Here is a 17,900-nt window from a genome sequence, read left to right on the forward strand (position 1 = left end):
CACTTCGTTCGCCTAATATTCCAGTCAACATTGAGAATCAACAAGTTCCCGAGGTTGATAAAGCACATATCAAGAACTTACGGTGCGCCCGAAGCTCACATATTGTCATGTAAATCCTTCACATATACTCAAAATGCGGGTGCAGCTGGCCACACAAGTTTTCAGCAACTCAGTTGCACAGGGAATATCTTTCTATGTACGAAGAAGTGCACCTCGGCTTGACAATGTCGAGCCAACTGTGGACTTTACCCTCTTTATGAATAACCTTTTTGACACTCTCAATCGTTGCTTTTCCGCAGAAGGCCTTCCACTTGGATGTAAAGATTTCCAGGTTCTCGAGTCTGCATCCAAGTGGCTAGAGAGCTCGCAGCAGGAAGTTGTGAGGGGTGACATTCACAAAGATGTTTCTTTAACACACTCTACAGCCGAAGGCTTAAGTGTTACCCTTAAATCTGTTCAGGAACTGTCAGCATTCCTTCTGAAGGAGTGCGGTTTAAAGTACGTGCTGTCAGCCAAAATGAACCAGGAACCTTGGGAGTGGTTTTTTGGTATTATAAGACACGTGCGCGGCCAAAATGAGCATCCCACATTCCCAACATTCCTGCAGCTTTACCGCATGCTTTCTCTTTATCCAGGCCATCACAGTTTGGCAACTGTGTAGCGTCCGAGAAAGAGCAGTCTGCTTTTCTCACCCTCAGTGACTTTAGAGAGGTGTTTAAATTTGCAGGTGTTCAGCACACCGATAAAATTCATGTCCTCAAGCAGAAGCTGGATGGCCTTATCAGTCAGGAAACCTGGGAGTGCGATGATGTGTTTGAGCATGACTATTCGAATGCTGCAGTTATCGACTGCATCACGATTATGTCACTGGATTTGTGTCACGAAAGCTTGGTTCTCAAACATGCTGTAAAGTTTGTAAGGAGGCTCTGGTTGGACAGAAAGGCATTTGAAAGCTACCTGAAGCCGACTTGGTAAACTGTAAAACAAGAGGAAGGCTCACGCATCCGAATATGCATCTGTTTTTCCTTTTTAAAAATACTGAGGAGCACTTCGCAAAACATGCTGGCGAAAGAGATGCATATGATCGCAAGACTGACGCTGTGCTAAAAAACTTCCAACTTCACATTTCCATGTGCTGCTCATAAAGAAATGCTTGCTAAGCTCTTACACTATTATGTGTGCCTGCGTATGCAGCAGTACTGCTGACAGTTGAGAAACAAGCATGTGAAAAAAACCCAAGATTTGTGTAAATTGTCGAAACTTGTATGATTTCTTTTATCTGGAACGAGCACAATGTGTAATATAGTGCTTATGTGTAGTACATATGTGACAAACTTTTCTTCTGTGTGTGTGTGGTGTGATGTACACTGCCATCTTACCAATGTAATTTTTCTGCATTGCAAATAAATTACATTTATGAGGTCAATGCCTAATTGCCATCCTCACAAATGTATTCATTCTTCTCATGAACAAGACTATATACTGTATGTATCAAACTTAGATACAAAGTATACATAACAGGCAGCATCGAATTTGTAGTTGCCAAAGACGTACACGCAGACACTTTGTTGGGCACAGCAGAATAAGGTTGCAAGGGTTATAACAGTTTATTAGCCGTTTTCTGGGCCAAGATGTTGCAACTGCTTCCTGCGAAGTCTCTTAAAACCCACGGCGTTATTGCCTTGATAGGTCGCTCGTGAGTGGCGGAAAATAAATTCTGGGTTATAACAGTAGCTGCGCTTGACTGCCTACGATGGGCGACTGGGGCCAGTGAAAACGTTGCAGACGCTTATTCATGCGATAGCCAGATACAACTCGCTGTTTCGCCTTCGTGGCACATAGAACCGAACGCTAGCTGCTTGATAAATGATGGGCTTTTATAATGCAGAACATGAAGGTGGCAATAAGTATTGATCAAAGTATTGATTTTACTGGACTATTTGCTTTGGCCTTGCAATGATGCCGTTGCGAGATTAATCGGACTTTTTATTTACTTGGCTATTGCTATTGCTGAGAATGACATTTCCTTTACCAGAATGTATACTTTGAGCTGCTGATCGAATATTCGTTTCGCTGTAACCGATTTTGTCTCTGATTTCACGTCTTTTGGTTTCGTTCTAGCTGTAGGATACTCAGTGGAATAAAGCATGACCAAGCAAACTTAATTTACTTCGTTATATTCGATCATTCGCTATATCTGTGGTGGTTACGACGCGATTACGTGAAAGAAAGTTACACTGGAAAGAAAACTGCGCCACTTTCTGCAGCCTGCCTCGTGTGCTGGCAGGAAAGTTGCGCAGAAGAGTGTGTGATCGACCTCTGGGAGATCTTCATGCTAGCCATAGGTTGTGACATAACTAGACAGACACTTCCAGAGGTGATGATTTAATGGAGCTCGGCCGCTGCTTGCATGGCATGCAGCGGCTCGTGAAAAGAAGCAAATGTGCCGATGATGATAGTTTCGTCGCCCAAAGAAAATGAAGTTCCAATAATCTCCCCTGTAAACATATGGCACTAATCTGCTTCCACAGGAGTTAACAGCCTGATAGGCCGGTTGACCGTTGTATCGCACGGCAGGCGCAAAGAGCACGACCAGATTATACCATCTCGTCTGTTGTACATGTCTCCTCTATTCTGGCTAAAGTCCACACTTGCCTTCGGCATTCTTTGTCACCAGTCTCAGCACTACTTTGCCTTTCTTTAAAAGTTACTGACTCCTGTCTTTACTTGCACAGAAGTTCCACAGCTCGCTTTAGTACTCCTTTGTCCACCTGTTCCGTGCACTTTTGTTCTCCGTGAACAAAAAATAGCGTCAACAATGGCTCATACCCCCGTAAGTGTTCATGTTCCTCTAAGCAAGCAAAGAATTCAATGGCTCATAGCCCCGTAAGAAGGAGGCTTCAAGCACTCAGCAAAGTGAAGCAAACAGTCCTTAAATTCTTTCTAATCTCACATACAACATAAAGAACAGCATGTCGAAAACTCATCATCAATGGCTCATACCCCCATGAGCAATGGCTCATAACCCTGTAAGGAAGCAAAAAATACAATGCTTCATAGTCCCTTAAAATTCATGGCTACTCACTTTGCGTGAATTAGCTGTAATAACATTACCCCTGTTGTTGTCGGTGATTTCAATGTGGATGTGTCGGTAAAGAAAAGGGAGCAGTTTACACGTTCCATGTTGCAGACATATCCCTTGCGATGACAGAGTGATCCGGCCCAACCGACCACCCAGCGGCATACGTGCATTGATTTGACATTACGAAAGAATGTGATTGCAGTTGCGAGTGAAATAATGACCAGCGATCAAGACGATTATTGAGTTCGTACCTTTTTTCAAAATAATGTGTCACCTCCGTGTCGTTCGCTAAACAGCTTCGCTGGTCACCCACCTTCACAGAGTGGAATGGCTCATGATTTTTCTCGTATTTGCCAGAGTGCTGTAGCAAATCTTTTGTCGGATTCGTAGGTTCTGGTGCAATTAACGGCAGAAGTGTCGTAAGGCACCATCCTATAAGGAAGCAAGAAGGTGGCAGTGAATAAGGCTCGTCAACGTCATTAAAAACGTAGGGTCAACGATCTGGAATTGATTACTGCTTCTACATATTTTCAGAGTGTAAGCAGCTCCGCTTGACTAAACAAGGCGTCTTTCAGGCATTTTTCTCAATGATGTTTTCACAAACACACAAGTCATTCATAAAATATGTCCCACTGTGGAGCACCAAAGCAGGTGAAATTCCATTGAATGTTGGAAGTGGCAAAAAAGGCGAGTACATCGGGGTGTTGTATTGTCGCCCGAAGTTTCGGAAGCTCTTTGGATGATCTCACGAAAGTCTGAGCATTGTCGCTGTAGTTCGTTTCACAGGGTCTCTGACGAGGCAAGAATCTTTGCAAAGCAAATGAAAAGCTAGCTTCTTGCAGTCATGCTCCCTTATAACAGCTCTGTCCACAACAGCGTGATATAAGCTCGGTGCTGCCCTTCGTCTTCAATGTAGAGGTGCTACAAGGTCGATTCTGCTGACTGAGGAATGGAGGCGCTTTGATTACTCTGTCATCGGGCAGTGGAGACATTTTTTCGTCAAATAGCTTAGACTGCTGTAGCGGCTTTTCGCTGCCTTTTGGGTCTTGCTGCGACAATGCAGCCGAGGTGCCCCATACTCTCCTTTCTTGGAATTGGACAAACTCCCTCTCCACATTATGAGGAGAATCCTTGAAAAAAGCTGTTCCCCCAATGCGCCATTGTTCTAAAGAGCATACAACTGACCGCATCTCGGCTTAGCCAGTGAGGACACTGCCTGCCGTTCTCCCTGCAGCGCCTCAGCCATCGCAAGCAACTCATCGCGCCAGGGCTGAGAGCTCGGAGCATGTGAGCTGCGCTGAACCCTACTCAGTCTATTGTGTGCTTCCCGAATTTCCAGTTTTCGCCCCAGCTGCGTAGAACGCCCCGTCGCTGCCACTTATTTGTTGCTTGTTGTGTAACTGAGGTGGGTAATAAACCCATCCAGTTAAAGATCTCTCTGTCCCCATGGCCTGAACCCACTGTGGTCGCGACACCGCAAACTGTGGGTTAGTGGTCACAGCTGGGACTCCAAGGGCTGCTGCGGAAGTGCTAGCGAGCGACTGCCACTCTGCTGGCGCAGTGTGATCCTGAGAAGGGTCCAATTGCATGCGCAGACTTGAGTAATATCCCTATACCTCAGCCACTGCCAAGTATGCTGTTTTTCATTATTTCTACAATGACACTGTAGCTTGCACAGCTCCTATATATTTTATTTAGTGTAACTATGAAAATATTGACTGAAAAGTAGCACTGCTTTCGCACCCTGAATTGCACTCTAAGAAAAGTTTACACCCTTTAGGGCTTATCTTGCCCCAAAACAATCACCATATGCCTTGCTTGCATTTCCTCTCTTAAAAACTTGGTGCTCGCTACTTTGCCGTCAAGAATGCTGTGTCAAGCTGACAATGCGTAAGCTGTTCGTGACTAGGAAGTACTGGGCTCACACCGTTATAGAAATGAAATGCAGGCAAGTCAGATGACAATTACTGTATGGAGACAAAACACAACCCAAAGGGTGTAAACTTTTTTTTAGAGTGCGTCACATCGCCTATACTAAGTGCAGCCTTGTGCCATATATGTCAGTTCAGCTCCAGCAAGGTGGATAGCAGAGCTAAATTGGTCAGTATTTACTTAACGCCCTCTGTGTACTGCAAGAAAGGAACTTCAGCTCCCACATTTCACATGTGCAGTGGCGTAGCCAGAAATTTATTTTGGGGGCGTGTCCACTGACAACTACCACTCCTCCCACGCCTTCACTTCTGTCATATAGACATATATAAATATGTGTGTGTGTGTGTGTGTGTGGAGGTTATAAACAATGCAAACACCAACTCCTAGCACTTTCCGGACAAGAATGCTTTAACGAGGATGCACGTTTTTGCATTGGCGAAACAACACTTTGCTTAACTTCCGACAAAAGTTTTTCATTGTTGAGGCATGCAGCCACTTTGCATCAAATTAGGCTATCACACTCATATTTTGAAAAATGATGATATTAAAGAAAACTAAAACTTCATTTACGAATTGATGCATTTGTATAATGTATGTCGATGACCTAGCTGGTACACGACTTGGAAAAATGAACAGCGCTAAAAACGGGGCCAAACAAAAACAAGACAGTACACGATCATGTCTTCTTGTCTACAGGTCAGACTTGTAGCCAAGATAACAGTGAAGATAACTGTTGTTTACCAGCCAGATCTTCTAGTAAGCGGTGTCGCCACAGCTACGTACAGAATAGGGTGGGCACTATTTTGCAAGTTGCCTATCACTCAATCACGCTTTCGACATTGTGAGCATGCTATCTTATTCTAGATTTAAACATATAGGAATGAAGCTTTGCACTAGAACTTCGATAGTATCACATGATGCAAGTCACACTCCCTTTCAGTGACCTGCTGTTCAACTTGTTTGCCTTTCTTCACTTCAAAAAAAGTGGTTTAGGGCCCCTTTAAAAGAATTGTATGAGCTTGATTATTTGATCAGAGATGCACCCAGAAATTTGCCAATAACATACTTGATTTCTTCAGCCTTATGCTAAGGAAACCACACCAAACACAGCAATTTAACTCAAGTGCTACTAGTACATATATACGTGATAACTACAAATGTAGACAAAAGCTCAGCTGCAGGAAGTTCACTACCAATGCACGGTACATGGTATATTTACGATAAACCCTGAGGGCATTATAGGTATACACTGCCGAGTGCAACATGGAACTGTTGAAATCAGAAAGCCACAAGCAAAATGCAGTACTTTTTATATGTACCATGTTTTGATTCACTACATGCCCAACAGTACTGAGAGCGCATGATAATGCATAGCGTTAGAAGGAAAAACCCTTCTGTACATATCTGTAAGCGTGCATGTAACATACTTCGATTGATGTAGTACTGACAGACCTACTAAGTGCATGTAAAGTGCACTTCACTGATATACCCAAGACAGACGACCTTCAACATTATGGCAAAACATTATGTATTGGAACAAAATTTTAAAATTTTACACAACATATAAAGGAAAGGCAGATGCCGTAGGGGAATGGTGTACGGTCCGCTACATTACTTTAGCTGTAAAGAAAGTTGCTTGTGCTTTCAAAAGTCACATGAAGCCTGTAGAAAAACATCAACACGCTGGTTTCTTTGTGAACAGGTAACAAGGAAGTTTCAGAAGACATGCAAGTCCCCTAGGGATGCAGAAGAAATGTTGCTAACACATCAAGATTCTTTACCACTGCACTGTGCTGGCTGCTTCCTTTTTGTTTGCGTCTGTACCTCTTGAGTGTCTGGCAGCTTCACATGTAGGTCAATGGGCTTGTCATACCCCATCAAGTGTTCCAGGGCTCCAGCGTCCTGGAAGTTTTGCACCTCCACAAACAATGGGCGACCTTTAGCCAGAAGGGTTGTGAATGGGCCAGGGATGGTAGGCACTTTTACGTCATCAGCAATAAAGCTCATGTGTTTCTTGCGGTTCAACAGGCTCAATGTTGTCGCATTAAACTCCTTTGTGTCAGGGTCGTATGTGAGTTCAGTAACATATCTAGACAAAGAAAAGGAAAAACATCAGTATAACATAAAGCTGCAGTGGTAAGTACCTAGAGCAAAAGAAAAAGAATGCCTACTTCACCATGAAAAGTTTAATAACAGTACCATCAGGGTACAAGTTACGCTCGAAAGTAATAACGAACAAGCAGTGAGTGATGCTATGAGCATCATGAAATTGGTTATATCAGTATTCAGCATGCAATTATCACTTGTTGCTTTCAAACTATGACAATCTGCAACAGGACACAACCCTCGATACACTGTGGCATTCTTAGCATAAAACACAATCCCCCTACAGCAGGCATCCAACTTAGGGCACCAAAAAGGTAAGCATTTTACCTGCTTGTATCCCCAAATTAAAATTAACTGCCGTAAGTAACTAGAGTAACTAAATTGACACATAACGTATTACAAAAAGAGACAGTTATACCTCCTGGTGATGTAGTGCAGCATCAGTGGAGTGACGAAGATAAAGAATGATGCACATGACACCACAATCACGGTTGCACCCAGTGATGCGCCACTCAGCTTCTGAAGTAAAATGGGTTGCGCCAGAATACCAAGAAAGCTGGTGGTTAAGGACAGTCCTTTCACCATTTTTACTGTGGAGCGAATAGAGCCCAAGTAAACAAGGGTCTTGCTCTTTTCACCGTTATTCTGTTTCCTAGGCGTCGACGTTGACAAGTAGCTCCTTTGCAATACACGGGAAACAATTGGTTGCTGGAAGAAAAAGAAACGAAAGCGTGAACACAACATGCGCGCACGTGAATACCATTTGCACAGCTCGTGATTCCTCATTCCTATCATCTACGTAAAACTAAACAGCTAAAATTCGGAGCTATCAGGAATATAGACAATAATAGACAGCAAAGCTAACATAAAGTGAACTTACAGCGTGCTTTACGTAAAGATTATCGCATCTGAAATCCCGTAGGGTCACCGCTCCCAATAGAGAGTTGTGGTAAGAAAGCTGCGGAAGCTTTCTTACAAGAGCCACAACATTCATTTTAAACAGTTTTTTGCTTATGGTATGGCGAGTCAAGAAGCGAAAGAAGCCTACAGATCACACCATCACACGATTCACACCGACACACGACATTCAATACATTCGAAAGGCCATAGAATAAAGAATCGCACAACTATGCGCTTACAAGTGGAGAAGCTCGAATAATCTTGATGGTACTCTTGTTTAAGGCACACACCGCAAAAAAATGTGGCGCGTTGATCACAAATGAGCATTTGTTTTAACTTTTGTGTTTACTGTTATATGTAAATATCCGTGGTAAACTTTTCTAGTCTTTAACTAAAAAGTTTTTTAACAGTAGCGTTGTAGGCATAGAAAAAGTGGGTAAATTTAACGAGCGCAAATAAACGTATGTATAAAAATATTTATTAACTGTTTCAGTGTTAGTAATTTATTTAACATTATTATAAAAACTACAATTACATACGTTGAGTGCACCCATACACATAAATTTTTTTACAAAAATTTTTGTGGGGAAACTGTAAACACTTGGTGCACAATTTTTTTTTGCCTTCCTTTTTTTTTTAATAACCTTGGCATACATCAATTCGTGACTAGCCAAGTCAAGCGAAGCCAAGCCCGCTATCGATCGTGGTTACTGTGGCTATCGCGGTTAGAGAACATTTCGGCAAGAGTGGCAAGAGACTGATCAGTGATCTGCTTTAAAACACCGTGTACGCACTGACCTGATCGGTGAAAATGGGTGTTGCTTGCGTGGACAAATTTAACCTACGTAGGAAATTGGGTGTTGATTGAACTGTACCGCGATCACGTTCCATGGAAAATGTTGCTGTCAGTATTTGCGGGTGTCATAGGTTTAGCAGTACATGTCGTATTTCTGTTTTCAATATTTGATATTTATTTTAAGTCGCCTATCATTCACGGACTGCCGGCATACGAAGTGCCGTTGCCTTCGCCAGCTTCAAGGTTGGTGCTCATCGTTGCAGACGGTCTTCGCGCGGATAAAATATTCGAGCTTCAGAAAAATGGAACATCGAGAGCACCGTACCTGAGGTAAAAATTGAACGGTGGTGTAAAATTAAATCAAGGACAATTCACGGACAGTGTAGTGTGGTGATGGCCTGCATGTGGAAGTTAAATTTTACAGATGTTCAGAGAGTTCTTATGGTGTCATGTTTGCGGGTAAGGTATAATTTGCTCGATGTGGATCGGGTAATTGTCAATCGTGGGGATTTCGGCTGCATGCCTTGCTGCAGATGAGGTCTGGATATGCGAGAGCATGTAGTCGACTTCCTGGTACTATTGAAAATAAATTATATAACATAATGGTCAAGTTGAATCACATTTGTCATTCCAATATTTTTAAGCTGGTGATGTCCACATCTATAAATTTACAACTAGCAAAGGTAATACTAATCGAAATTGCCGACAGCGTATACATTGTAACTTGCAATGAAGCAATGTACCTTAATGATTGTGTGTTTATGGTGTCTTGGTTACTTTTGTTGAGGCCGTTCATTTTTTAATTGTACGAAGGCTGGGCCGAAAGTACTGCAGGGATATGCATAATTCTTAAAATGTGACTAAGAACTAATATTAAATGCTGGAACCGTCACTGGGCAGTAGTTATGAGATGGCACCAGTGCTGTCTGTGTAAACATTCCAGTCTTCAATAACACTGCAGAGCTTTCTGTGCGTTTTGAACCAGATGCATTGCTTTGTTTACCAAGAATTCCATGACATATTATTTTGCATGATATTGATTACCAATTTTTCGAAAGAATAATCTAACATATCTGCTTGCAAGATGGGTGACTGTACCCGAGTATACTATTTGATTTACGTGTGTGCGATAATAAAAAGGATGCAGCCACTTTCGTATTAGCTTCAGTTGAACCCTGCTATTGGATCAGCTCATAGAGACAAGGGAAAGGTGGTGGGGCAGCTACTTATGGCTGTACAGCCATTTTTGGACCCATTATTTGAGTCAAAATTTTGTGTTTCCTGAGCCATTTCAAACTTGCTTTTTCAAAAGAACCTAAGTAGGCATAATTTAAGCCAAAGATTGCTTATTCATATATAATTTGATATGTCTTGTATATACGAACAAAACTAAACAGCAGAAAATGGCCTATAGAAATAGTTCCCAGTTTGTCTTGGCCATTACTTAAAATTTATTTGCACTGACACACTTTTAGTTGTGAACATCTCTGTGTGTGTTAAAGCTGTCGAAGTCTTTCACATGGGCCACTTGCTAAAGCTTTGCACTTGCTTTTTAGGATGCGCAATAACATTCGAGCAACATTTTCTGTGAGCATTTTCCTCATATGGGTGTGACGTGAATTGACCATAAAAACTTAGTTCATTTCACCAGCAGATTCCGTTGAAAGGTGAAATTCTAAGGGGCTGTGCAAGTCGCTTATGAATAGTACAAGTAAGGAAACACTTTCAGCCGACGCTGCCGACCCACAATAGCAAAATAATTCGATTAATTTTCTTATTTAATGTAAAAGATTTCACAGTAAGATATTTGTCAAAATCCTTTGCAGCAACTTTCCAATAACATTGTTAGGGATTTTGTTAACATGCAAGGTTAACCCCTGTAACTAATACTATTTCGAATTTTGTCATGGAATTACTGTGCAAATGCAGGGAAAAGGGGCACTACACAAGCAAAGACACAAAGCATTGTAAGCACAGAGTACCAATTGATCTTCATGAACCAGCGAGCCCCTCGATATGTTCTACTTTATAATGTTATTATAGAGCTTCAAGATTCTGGAATTGTTTTCACCTCTCACAAAACAGCTGCTTAAGTTTCATTGCCTTTTGCATGAAGATAGTACCATAGCAACTGCAATAAATTAATAGCTACAACTAATGGCATACATACATCATACACTGGGTTACGTTTTGTTTAGTTCAGTATATTTCATATTTTTCAGCATGTGTCATTTTTGACAAAAGTTCCGAGGCTACTGTGCAAATAATTGAGAACTAACCTTATGCTGTTCGATGAAGCTTACATACTATCCTTAGCACTCCAAACTTTTGAGGTTGAGGAAAATGATTTTCCTCAGCCTCCAGAGGAAAAAGCCCCTTGGGAGTTCCACTAAAGCTTCACAGCACAGAAGAAATCTTTGATGAAAGGCTGTACGTTATGCATGCTCTTCTTTCCCCTGCCATTGCAACCTTCTCTTCATGCTATTCATGTGACCAGTGAAATTTTCTGTTCTGGTTTAGACAAATCACTGTGTATGCTCCCTGCAATGATGAATTGCATCACTGTGAAAGTGGATGAATTTTTATTTTTTAGATTAGTTATGCGACAATGTTTATTTTACAAAGTTGTAAGGGTATTTTAACACTTTTTTACAGGTCGATTATAACTGAAAGAGGAAGCTGGGGAGTGTCACATACCAGAGTGCCAACGGAGTCAAGGCCTGGTCACGTTGCCCTCATAGCAGGATTTTATGAAGATGTCAGTGCTGTCACCAAAGGATGGAAGCATAACCCTGTAGAATTTGATTCAGTGTTCAACAGAAGTCGACATGTGTGGGCGTGGGGTGCAGCAGACATGGTGCACCTATTCACCAAGGGTACGATAAGGCATCACTCCTCAGCCTCTTGAGGCTTCATATTTTACTTGTACAGCACAAAAAGCTGTTCAGCTTTGTAGTCATTTTCTTTACCTGATTCTGCTCTATATGTCAAGATAGTGCTTTATCTGTTGAGATAATGGTTAATGTGATCATTGAGGAAGAAAAGCTACTTATTAAACTTGAGATAAATATCTTTTGCTACATGCATGTCAGTGCCTGACTGAAAACTTGTAACCAAATTCTGAATAATTGCATGTAAATATTGAATTTCAGAGGTGTAGTCTTGATTATCCTTTCAGTGCCGCTTTTAACTGTACATTCAAATTGTACAAGCATTCCTGCTGCATTTAATAACCACAGGCTCACAGCAGTAGTCTTGGAGTTCCCTCTCATGTCTGACCTCATAGATATACATACTGCTGTGGGCATGTTCTGTTGCCCAGAATGTAGCATGTTTGATCTTAGTTTTTGTTCGGCTGTTGGCTTCTATGCTGAACAACACTTAAGAAGGCAACCATGTAATGAAAAGGCCATTGCAATTAGGTTACTATGCTTCATACACCACATCCAGTGATGCATTCGTGATTACAGTATTAGTCTCTTTATGTTTGTGATATTTTCCTTACATAAAAAACTAGGCCAGAACTTAGCACCACTAACTCTCTAAGTATGTGAAAGCTTACTTAGATTGTGGTGACTGTGATATCTAGATAGCTGCACGCACATGCGTCATGGGAAACCTTGCACACTCTCATTTGTCTATGCGTCGTTTCTATACCTCTTATCTCATAAACTTCAGATTTCCTGCGCGCTGTGATGTGGCCACGTACGCTCAACACACCTCAAGGTTTCTGTTAGGTGCCTCCAAATTGAGTGAAGTCCGCTTATAATGTTGTAAAGAAATTCGTGACCACATCTCGTTCTTTCAGCACAAGAGCCCACTGCTCTAACCATTAGGCCACAATCACACGCATGCTTCTCTTGTGCCAAAGTCGCTCTTTGAAATGCCTGGCGTGAGTGTCATGAGCGACTTTCGTGCATTCTTCCATTGTGATGACTACCGCTTTGAAGTGCTGTGTTAGACTGCATGAACATCGGGATCGGCCCATGTCTTTAGGCCAGATGATTATACTTCCAAAGTGTGCAAAGTCCACTGATAATGTCATTGCATTAAAATTATAATAGAGTGCTCATTGGTACCAGGGACTAACAGCGATTGAATGAGCAATGTCGCTGGAGCCAACGTTTTGACAAGGAGACTTCTTCATGCTGATGAAGACAACTCCCCTTGTTGAAACATTGGCTCCAATGACATTGCTTGTTCTCATTTTCTTCGCCAGTAGTGTATGACTGTCTATTTACATAATTTTGTTAATACCAAGGCATAAGAAGTAACTATATAAAAGTACAGACCACTTTTCTTGAAGAATGTCTCCAAAGTTTAACATTATTTACTGTTGTAGTTGCAGGCTTATGCCCATGGCGACCATTGTGTGTTCATTATGTTTCAACTCTTTGCAAAAGTGCAGTGGCTGAGCATTGTGTTACTAAATTAGATTTTTATTAATCATATCATAAGAAGCCAACAAACACTGACACCAAGGACAACATAAAGGAAATTACTTGTGCTTAATAAATGAAATAAAGAAACGATACATTATTGGAAATGAAAGTGAATGAATAAACAACTTGCCGCAGGTGGGAACTGAACCCACAACCTTCGCATTTCGCGTGCGATGCTCTGCCGATTGAGCTACCGCGGCGCCGTTTCCCGATCCACTTTCTTGGGTATTTATTTGTCTTAGTAGAACCCTGGGAGTGTTAGCCAGCGCCACCACTCACAGACGGACGTGAAACGTCCTTTTTGCTGCAGGCGTCACGAGAACGTGATCTTTTTGGGTGAAGGCAACTGGTCAATAAACCCACACATGCTACCTGAAGGCATCAATGTTGCCTGATTCGAGACCCTCGTTATGTAATAAACGAGAAGAAAGGGGCGAAATGCGAAGGTTGTGGGTTCGGTTCCCACCTGCGTCAAGTTGTTTTTTCATCCACTTTCATTTCCAATAATTTATCGTTTCTTTATTTCATTTATTAAGCACAAGTAATTTCCCCAATGTTGTCCTTGGTGTCAGTGTTTGTTGGCTTCTTATGATATGATCAATAAAAATTGGGCCCCTCGGTTAACCCCCTTTCTTCTCGTAAATTAGATATTGTCACTTAATTCTAAGCCACACCTCTATGTATTTACATTTCGCTCCATTTTACAGAATCCTCATAACTTGCTATTGCTTTCCACATACTAGAACGGCACCAGCTTGTAGGCTTGAATCTTGCTACATAAATTGCAGAAATATTATTGAGTGGTGTCTACTTGTCTGCAGTTAATTTCTTGGCTTTAGTAATCTCAGATATAATGGTATATAACATCTACTATAGCACTGTGACCTACAGAGAGACACGTTCACAAAAGTAGGAGAACAGCAGGAGAGCCTTTTCCTATATCTTGTAAAGCAATTGCATGCCTCCACCGCCAGAATTGCTCTAGCTCCTTACAAGTAAGCATTCTTTAAACCGAGCCTACTTGTAGGTTTCTCTTGAGTGTAGTAGTCTGCTGTTTCAATACCTGTTATACAATGCAGTTCAATCCATTGTAATAACGTTGATGAAGCCATGAACTTTCATTGTTTTAAACAATTGTCACTGTGTCTGTTGTACCCTCACACATGGCACCACTGGAATAATTGTGCTCAAGTATAAAGGCACTGTTACCTTCTCGTGATGGTGGCGTGGTGTGATGCTGAAGGAATGCACATTTTACAGATGGCTTAACACTATGTTTTTACAAATTTAACATAACTACACACATATCACGAGGTGGTATTTTGACGACTTAAGAATAATGTTAATAAATTTCTTATTGCAACATGAACTATCATTGGAACTGTAGCCTTCGACTAAAAAATAAGGTATATTTAGGTGCTAACATTTAGTATAGTGCATGCACAGTGCTCACACAGGCATGCATCACATTTTATGACATCGTTCCAACAGGACACAATGCGTTGCCCCGTGGGGCCAGACGCATTCTCTCTGGTAGTACAGCTGTGTTTGGCTGATACAGATACGTGTCATGGTAGCATATCAGGCCATTAATTAGGGCTTGGAGCCCCTAGATAAGATTTCTTCAAAGAGGCAGTGTTGTTGGGCCACTTTGTGTTGCTGGCATGTCACTTCCTTGCACTTAGTCACACTCTCATTAACCCATGGACTCTTATCACATGCCTTCCCTCATTTGCTCGCCTGTATTCTGCCAAAGATGTTGGAGAAATTTGTTTTTCAGCAAGACTTTCCAGTTGCTTGGTGGTCAAGCAAGCTTCATTTGAGACATGAAATTGGGGGCCATGGGGTGAGAAATCTCGCATTATATACTGAGTATGGTTCTGAACATATAAGTCAAGGTGCTTTCCTAGGTTCCTCATCATGAACAACAAAGCAAAACCTCATATTCGTGTTAATTTAGTTGACCACTGGCACACATGACTACTTCACTAATGACTAAAGGAACTATTGTTGTAGAAAATAAAGGCTAATGTTTAGTGATACAATGTGTTAGACATTAAGCAAGCCAGAAAGAAATATCTGTGCTTGATTCTGATTGGTAAAGCTTGATAATAGTCTTGTGTAACATGAAATTGCTATGTGTGCACTCACAGCTGTCCTGTAGGCAAATTAAATGTTTCTTCAGTATATGAAGCATGTCTAGGGGTCTATTTCGGATACTTACGGCCTATTTGGGCATCGTTTTTCCCAGTTTTCCCCAGATATCTCCAGATTAGAGCTTTTTAATAACCGTGAACCATAATTTGACCACATCGGATATCTCCTGTGTTTGGTTTACAAACTTTGATCTGCTTTTGCCCAAATGTCCAGCATATGAATATATCCAATTTCATTTTGAGTGTATTAGATTGTGTTCTTTACTTTAGTTTTGAACATCTATCTTTGCCTTTACATCATGGCATATTCACACATCACATATTTGCATTATTTGAGGGAATTAATAGGGGCCTTTTGGCTGATCATGTCATTGTTTCATTCTCTTGCTCTTGAATTGTTCTACCTGAGTGCCTGGTCAAAACTTAAAATGCTACTCTTACACAATAGGGGACCATGAAAAGCATGTTCACGCGCACACTTACGACACAAATGAGATTGACTTTGCTGATGAGGATGCCTCCAGGCTTGACTTATGGGTCTTTGGAAAGCTTCAGGTATGTGTGTGCTTTTACGCACTAATGTCTGCCCTATCATTTTTGTATACAGTGTGTATTAGCTGTACTGCATTGTCAATAACATCAGTTTATAATTGCAGTTGGAAACATATAATGAGAACATTTTTATATTTTGCCAGCTTTCACTATGATAGTGTGAAATGAATTCAATTGTAAGCTCTGCTGAATTTTATGCAGCCTGTTTAGACTTGAATATATTGGCAGTGTTTCAAAATGCTTATAACTGCAGGTTGTTTAAAGAAATAGCAGACTTGTTATATTGCTGGCTAAACATTCTAAAATATCCCAGATTCACTAGCAGGTCCAGTTAGGACCTTATTACTAATGTTTGAATGATTTGTGCTTGGTTTCAGGAGTTCCTGCGCAGTGCAGAAGACAATCAGACACTGACTGATATGCTCAGACAGGACAAAATAGTTTTCTTTTTGCACCTTCTTGGTTTAGACACCATAGGACACGGTTATAACCCTGACTCTATGTAAGTGCTTTGTATATAACCTATTATATAGCCTCTATTTATATTTTAGATTTTTGCAGCAAGAGTATTTTCTTTTTCTTTTCTCTCTCTCTAGAGAGTACTATGAAAACATTGCATTGGTTGACCGAAAGATCAGGCACGTAGTAAAGCTGATTGAAGAGTTCTATCAAGAGGATGGAAAAACTGCTTACATCTTTACGTCGGATCATGGAATGACAGACTGGGGTATGTTGTGTTTGTACATTTTTAACTAGAGTTGTTCATGAACTTTAGTCTATTTTCTTTCTTCCCCCCCCTTTTTTTTTTTTGCATTGTAACCTTAAAACATCTCACAGAATTAGACACCCTGCAAAAGAGAATATCCAAAATTATATTTTTCTATTTACGACATGTGATGCGAGCTTGTACCATTCTATCAACTCTTCAGTCTTTACAAAGCATGGCACAATGTAGTGCACCCTATGGCCTTTGTGTGGGTGTTTGCCTATTCTTTTGCCCTTTCTTTTCTTTTTGTTTCTACCCGTGGCTTGTTCGGGCAGTGGCCAGGCTGTCACTTAACTGCCGCTTCACCCCAGAAGGTCTAGTGGCCTGTTTCCATTGAACCTCTTCTGGTCATGCTCTTGTGGTCATGCCCAGTGCGGCCACAAGAGCGAGCACAGAAAAGATACTTCTGTGTGACTGCGCTAGGTGCAACTTGCTTGGACTTGAGGTCATCTATGGTGTCTTCCACCTAAAGCGAGCACACTCCTTTCCAAATGCTAAGCCAAATAACAGTGCTAGTGCTTGTGCATGGACCTACTATGCTGGGCTGCACTTATTTGAGGCAAATGCGGCTGCAAATAGCCCTGTGCTCTCATGATGGAGCCCTTTGGCCTTTGCGAGAGTATGCATCATAGCCACTGGGAGCATTCTTCCCATTGTGGCATGTTGCAGAGAACTTTCGTTCCGCAGCAGTATACTAGTGTCACCCATTCTGCATATTCACTCTTGGCATGGGCTCTTGACTTCCCGTGTTGCTTGGGGCCAGGTATGTGTGCACTTGTGGGATGTAGCTAAAGATTGAATGTAGATAAACCCCTTTGTCAACTTGGGCATGGTATACTGTGTTTCTTGTGGCATTATGCTCATTCCCTTTAGGAAGCCTAGTGTACGTGCACAGCAGTGCATCAGTTTACCCAGGACAACTTCTGACACAGCCTTGCAGTCCACTAAGCTGTTTGCTAGTAGCATTGAGTAACACTGAGGCACCACGAGTGTTCTACATTAAAATAAAGCATCCGTTCCAGAGGGCTTAAAGAAATATTTATGCATCTAATGTTTGCATGCAAGAGAGCACATATGCAAACCTGCCTTTCTTTTCATTGTGTGGCATGTAATGGTATGCTCTTCACGCGATGGTATGCGTGAAGAGTGCGCGATCTGTCTCGTGCAG

General features: G+C 41.5%; 2 protein-coding genes across 4 annotated transcripts in view; one reads left to right on the plus strand and one right to left on the minus strand.

Moving 5' to 3' along the window:
• The window catches only part of LOC126545978 (transmembrane protein 70 homolog, mitochondrial), a 161,704-nt gene extending 153,444 nt beyond the window's left edge, over positions 1-8,260 (minus strand). For all 3 annotated transcript variants that reach the window (XM_050194029.3, XM_055061637.2, XM_055061638.2), the window contains exons 1-4: positions 8,001-8,260; positions 7,539-7,828; positions 6,796-7,103; positions 3,334-3,514 (exon numbers count right to left, since the gene is read on the minus strand). In XM_050194029.3, the coding sequence (XP_050049986.2) occupies positions 3,334-3,514; positions 6,796-7,103; positions 7,539-7,828; positions 8,001-8,114 (893 nt within the window). In that variant the 5' untranslated portion in view covers positions 8,115-8,260. The remainder of the gene's footprint in view (positions 1-3,333; positions 3,515-6,795; positions 7,104-7,538; positions 7,829-8,000) is intronic.
• A 290-nt stretch (positions 8,261-8,550) lies between these two features.
• LOC126545975 (GPI ethanolamine phosphate transferase 1-like) overlaps positions 8,551-17,900 on the plus strand; it is an 83,964-nt gene continuing 74,614 nt past the window's right edge. Inside the window, exons 1-5 of the mRNA XM_050194025.3 lie at positions 8,551-9,146; positions 11,472-11,692; positions 15,863-15,969; positions 16,344-16,468; positions 16,563-16,693. Of these exons, the coding sequence (XP_050049982.2) occupies positions 8,917-9,146; positions 11,472-11,692; positions 15,863-15,969; positions 16,344-16,468; positions 16,563-16,693 (814 nt within the window). The 5' untranslated portion in view covers positions 8,551-8,916. The remainder of the gene's footprint in view (positions 9,147-11,471; positions 11,693-15,862; positions 15,970-16,343; positions 16,469-16,562; positions 16,694-17,900) is intronic.

The sequence above is a fragment of the Dermacentor andersoni genome, chromosome 1 (assembly GCF_023375885.2).
Source record: "Dermacentor andersoni chromosome 1, qqDerAnde1_hic_scaffold, whole genome shotgun sequence".
Lineage (NCBI taxonomy): Eukaryota > Metazoa > Arthropoda > Arachnida > Ixodida > Ixodidae > Dermacentor > Dermacentor andersoni.